This window comes from Sprattus sprattus (assembly GCF_963457725.1).
Source record: "Sprattus sprattus genome assembly, chromosome: 5".
In the NCBI taxonomy this organism is placed as follows: domain Eukaryota; kingdom Metazoa; phylum Chordata; class Actinopteri; order Clupeiformes; family Clupeidae; genus Sprattus; species Sprattus sprattus.
Genome location: NC_137924.1, coordinates 38,445,351 through 38,450,513, shown reverse-complemented (window position 1 = coordinate 38,450,513; position 5,163 = coordinate 38,445,351). Strand labels below are relative to the sequence as shown.

At 43.2% G+C, this 5,163-nt stretch overlaps 1 protein-coding gene across 1 annotated transcript; it reads right to left on the bottom strand.

Annotated features, from left to right (window-relative positions):
* Positions 1–366: 366 nt before the first annotated feature.
* On the bottom strand, positions 367–3,908 carry fgb (fibrinogen beta chain; the record flags this gene model as incomplete). Its single annotated transcript, XM_080839176.1, has 8 exons — positions 367–595; positions 1,074–1,359; positions 1,576–1,698; positions 1,823–2,164; positions 2,452–2,635; positions 3,007–3,207; positions 3,582–3,599; positions 3,831–3,908. The coding sequence occupies 8 exons, from the start codon at positions 3,906–3,908 to the stop codon at positions 367–369; spliced, it is 1,461 nt and encodes a 486-aa protein (XP_080695302.1).
* Between the last annotated feature and the right edge of the window lie 1,255 nt (positions 3,909–5,163).

The following is a 5,163-nucleotide window of genomic DNA, read 5'->3' as shown; positions in this document are numbered from 1 at the left end:
CACACAAGTTTACATCTTCACCATCATGTTACTGTACAGCATTAAAAACAATGTTAATGCAAATAGCTGAGGAGCTTTTCTCTGCTTTATAAACCTCATTTAATACCATCAACAGTTCCAAAACAACTGTAGTCAATATTCAATGTATTTTGCTATAATAAATGCAACACAACTGAAAAATCTATAACCTAAATCTGATCTTTTTCTTAGCATTTTCTTTTTGGATGCATGTCCAGTCTGGTCTCCATCTCCTTTAGAGTGCACACATGTGCAAGTGTTCATTGTAGAAAGACCCGTCTCTCCTCACATTTCACATTTCGACCCAACATCCCTAAGTGTCTCTGAGCACTGTGTGTTCACTTGCGTCTACTGCTGGAAGAACGGTCTGATCTTCATGCACATAGACTTCAGAGAGTACCAGGAGCCCTTCCAGTTCATCCACACCATGCCATCGTCTGTGCCGTGCTTGGCCATGTACTTGGTGTAGGATCCTCCCCAGTAGTATCGGCCGTTGGGATTGGCCGAGTGACAGCGATGGTACCACCAGCCGCCGCCATCTTCTTTGGAGCACTGTTTCATGGGGTCACCAGGGGTCCTGAAAACATAGAGGATAAGACACAGAGGAGTCAAGACAAGAAACATCCAGCACCATGATTTGGTGAGTTCTTGTGATGTGTTATAGTGAGTATATGCAGCCTTCTGCAGTGTAAGAATTAAATGATATGTTATACTTATTAGAGGAGAACTGCACATCACCATGCTATGTGTCTGCTATGCTATGTGTCTGCTATGCTATGTGTTCTACAGGTTGTCTCGAGAAAGGTTTTTGTTGGATGCCATTTCTTAGAGCCTTTAGTTTGAGGCAAGAAATGATCTTCTGCTCAGCAGAAAAATATGTTGATCAATGACAGCTAGTCTTATGATAACTAAGTCAAGATAACTAACTAAGCATGAATGTTGGTATTCTTCACATGGCCAAATAAACTATGGTGGCAAAGAAGCAATGGTCTGGCTTATCTAAATGCTTTCGCATTGTTGGTCTTTGTCTTCCTGCGTGGACAGACTGCGCTCACCATTTGTCGTTGTCACGGTCGTATGTGCTGAACATCATGCCATTGTGGATGGTCATGGTGCGGTTCTCCCCAAACAGTTCCGTGGCGCCAGTCAGCATGGTGTCACCCGCTGTGCCAGAATAGCCGTCGATGGACAAGATGTAGTTGGAGGTCTCGCCCTGCACGGTGAACTGCTGGTACCGTGCCTGGGTCTTGGCGCCGGTCCAGTCTTCCATCTCGAAAAGAACCTCAGTAGGGCCCATCTTGGTAAGCTGGCTGATGCGGTCATTGCCGAGCCAGAACTCTCCTACAAGACAAGCAGAATATATCCACATGGACGTTGGTCTCACTTTTGTCTCAAAGTCAGGTTTGTCTCAGCAAGGTTGGGAAAGTTTGCAGGTAATGATTGTCAGGTGAAATTTTTTGTATTGAATGGTTTTGGATTTAGAATGTTAAGATATGCTGTTACTGTAACTTATGAAGAATAAGAGGTCCTATATCTTCTTGGATTGAACGCCCATACCTGGAGTATTGCAGTACTTTTTGCCTGTGTCAAAAGCAATGTTTCCAAAACCTCTCCTGTATTCGTCCCAGCGACGTCCGAAATCCACACTACCATCCATACGACTCTGAACAGTAGTCCAGCCTGTAATTGGACAACAAGTGCATGTGGATTGCGAACAAAATAAGGAACAAAACAACAACATCACAAATCTACACACAAAACTACAGTCCAATCCAAAGAAGCACAATCATGACACACTACTGACCTCCATCGAGTGTGGTCTGGTCGCAGTACACCCTGTAGGGCTTGAAGAACGAGTCGGGCCGGATGTAGTACATCTGGGACTCGGTGCCGCCTTTGCGGTAGATGTCCTCGCACTCCTTGCCGGACACGACAGGGATTGGGCAGGAGACGGTGCACTGTGTCGCGCACTTATCCCGTTGGGCCACGATGGCCGTGTTCAGACGAAGGATCTTGGTCCTAATTGACCCCAGGATGCCCTGCAGAATACGGATGTTGCTGGGGAAGTTAGTATTAACGGCCTCCTTGATGAAGGCATGCTGAGACTCCAGGTCATTGGTGTACTCGCCGACCAGCTGCCCGTTGCCTGGTGACAGCAGACAGACGAAAATGGTGGATAAGGAAGACACGAAGGATGCTGAGACACTTTGAGCTCTACATTGGTGTAAGTTTTAGTGAGCTGTTCATATCCACTTCATGGCAATTTTTATTTTGCATATGTATATTAAACCATTTCAAGGTGTATGTTGAGCCAACAGAGGAACCAGCTGGTGTTATTTGTTGGAACTTTACAAGTTTACAAGGGATTAGTTTAAGAATCTTCCATCGTGGAAGTGTGGTGTTCAGCTGGGCTAGGGCAGCTTTTGATCTTGCCTTCTGTCACTTTCTGGCGCTCACGCAGTTCGTCAGACAACCCATCTACGTATCTGGAGACAGAGTTGGTGTTGCGGCTAAGTTCGTCCACACTTCTCTTCAGATCGGCCACGGTAGGTTTGATGTTACGCTCTTGTTTCTTAATGGTGTCTTTCAGCTCACAGCCAGTGGGACAGATCACGCCCTTAACAAAACCAAAGGAGAGGAGAAGCCATTTTAAAATGCCCAGAACCAAGGGAGAGGATAACCTTATTATCCTTAGAACCTAAGAACCTTAGATTCTTAACGTGCCCAGATAATGGCAATACAACTTTACGGAATACAGCATACAGCTACTGAATAGTAAACATCACCTGGTTTTGGTGAAACTCACTGTTAGTAAACATATTTCACATGTGACAAATGCAATTGATCTAAATTAAATTTGAATCTGAGAGAGTTACTTAAAGGGCAAGGCTAAAATTGCAGTTTTGACTGTCCTCGTGGCCTTGACCAACATTTATAAATCAAATCAATCAATCAATCAAACAAATAAACAAATGAAAACACTCTCACCATTTGCTTTGAGGCGTGAGTACAACCTCCTGCATCTGGCTGCTCATCACTCTGCTCTTCCACTGGTGTCACTGGTGCAGCTGTTGGTCTCCCTCGGTAACGACCACGGCCGGAGACTGGAGGGGGTGCGCCGCCACTCGTCACGTAAGAATCGTGGCCTCTAGAGCTTGGCCGGTGACCTCTGGGACCAATTTCTGTGGTCTACGAGAGGACAGGACAGAGCAGAGAAGTTGGTTGGGACAGATACTGTTTTTGCCCTACAATACTACTTACTCCATACTCTATATTCTCTATAGTCTATAGTTTACGGTACCTTTTGTGTACATTTCAACAGCATCAGTATGATAAAGACTATCACATCATTGCCATAACAGAAAAAATGTATCTATCAAATTATATCATCTAGTCTTTCAACATACAAATCAGCATTGCTGTACAACCAACACATATGGCTCTGGTATTTCTACCAAACAAAAATGAGAAAAGCCACACATTTGATAATGAAATAAGAGATTATCTTGTAGCCTAATAAGCAGGAAAGACCAGTGATCACACACTGATGTTCAAAAACGTACCCCTTTATCCTTTGGGTCCTGTTGGAGATGAGAGACATATTTTTAGTTGAAAATAGATGTTCAATTATTATACAAGTATTTGGACTATTAAAATCATACAGACTTAAAGTTTGGTTCTATGCAAAACATTACATTAACATTGTAATAGTAATTATAAGGAAAATGTTTGTAGCACTAACAATTTGGGACCATTTTAAATTTACATTTCCCAAAATATTTAGAAAAATGACTTCACAGGCACATACTGACCAAGTCATAGTCGTCATACTCCAGCACATCAGCCAAGGACGCACCGATGCACAGGCAAAAAATTAATAATGTCTTCATTTTGGCTGCCGTGAGGCTCTGGATTCAATACCCCTTCAGTGCCGAGACCCTGCTATATACCGTATACCCACAGGCCTCCTCCCACTTCATGGCGTGGGTGATCTTCTTCACAGAGAAGTGGATGATTAACCTCAGGTGATCACTCATCGTTCTCTTGTTTTATTTATTTTGAGTCAGGGCTCCGCTCATTTTTGGGAAATGTTGAGATTAATTTGTTCTCTATGAAGTCTTTGTACTTGAATGTATGAAGTCAGTATAGGGAAATGCATGATGGTTTTGGACAACAGTGAGGCAAAAATGACCTTGGAGCTTTCTCAAGATAAAACTGAAACTGTTGAAACTTTTTTTAATAGCTTTTAGTCTGACTGGCCTCTCTTTTCAGCTTGGTTTACCATTGTTTAATTACATTTAATTGACAATGATAATGCCATTATTTTTCCATCAGTGTTGAACTGTCATTCCATATTTGTAACTTTATGTTTTCAGGTAAGCTGTGTGCAGAACAACTGCATTTAAAAGTTACGCAAGTCAAGCAGGTCATTTTAGTGGCAGGCAGTTGGTCTATGACCCAATCAATTCTGAAGGGTTGACCAGCACAAACTGCTGTGAGTCAGACAGTGACACTGAACTACAAAAACAAACGGATAGAGTTTGCTCCCGAATGAGTTTATTTAATGTTTCTTTAAGCCTGATTGCCACGTGTTTGCCTTTTCCCTCGTCCTCCCCCGCAGTACAAATATAGAGATTGGAAATGTAATGGACTGTGGTCAGCGGGAGGGGGATAATCTTTGATCATTATGCTTGATCAATGAATCACTTGGTGATTATACAATTATATATATCGTTGGGTGTGTGTGTGTGCGTGTGCGTGTGCATAGCCAAACATTTGAATATCGTTTTTTTAAAGAAGGGATGTGATTTTTTTCTCCCGATTTTGCTCCCCAGCAGGCTTGGTGTTAATAGAATATTAATAAAGCACGCTAAAGTTGAAGAATGGACCGGAGGCAGAGTCAGTTTCAGTTGGTTTGTATTTCAGCATGGAGACCCCTCTCGCTGTTGGTTCAAGAACGGTCTAACCTGAAAGCAGTTTGCTATCGCATTTATACAATTCAGGTTACAGTACAAAGGGAGAGGGGAAAGGCCACACCCTTTTAGGTGAGAGAAGGGGGGTGGGGGTTACAGTCAGAGGTTCACCTATGGGGGGATGATGCCAGGACACAAGGCCTCTAGCAGGAAGAGGGGGAGGGGAGGGTCA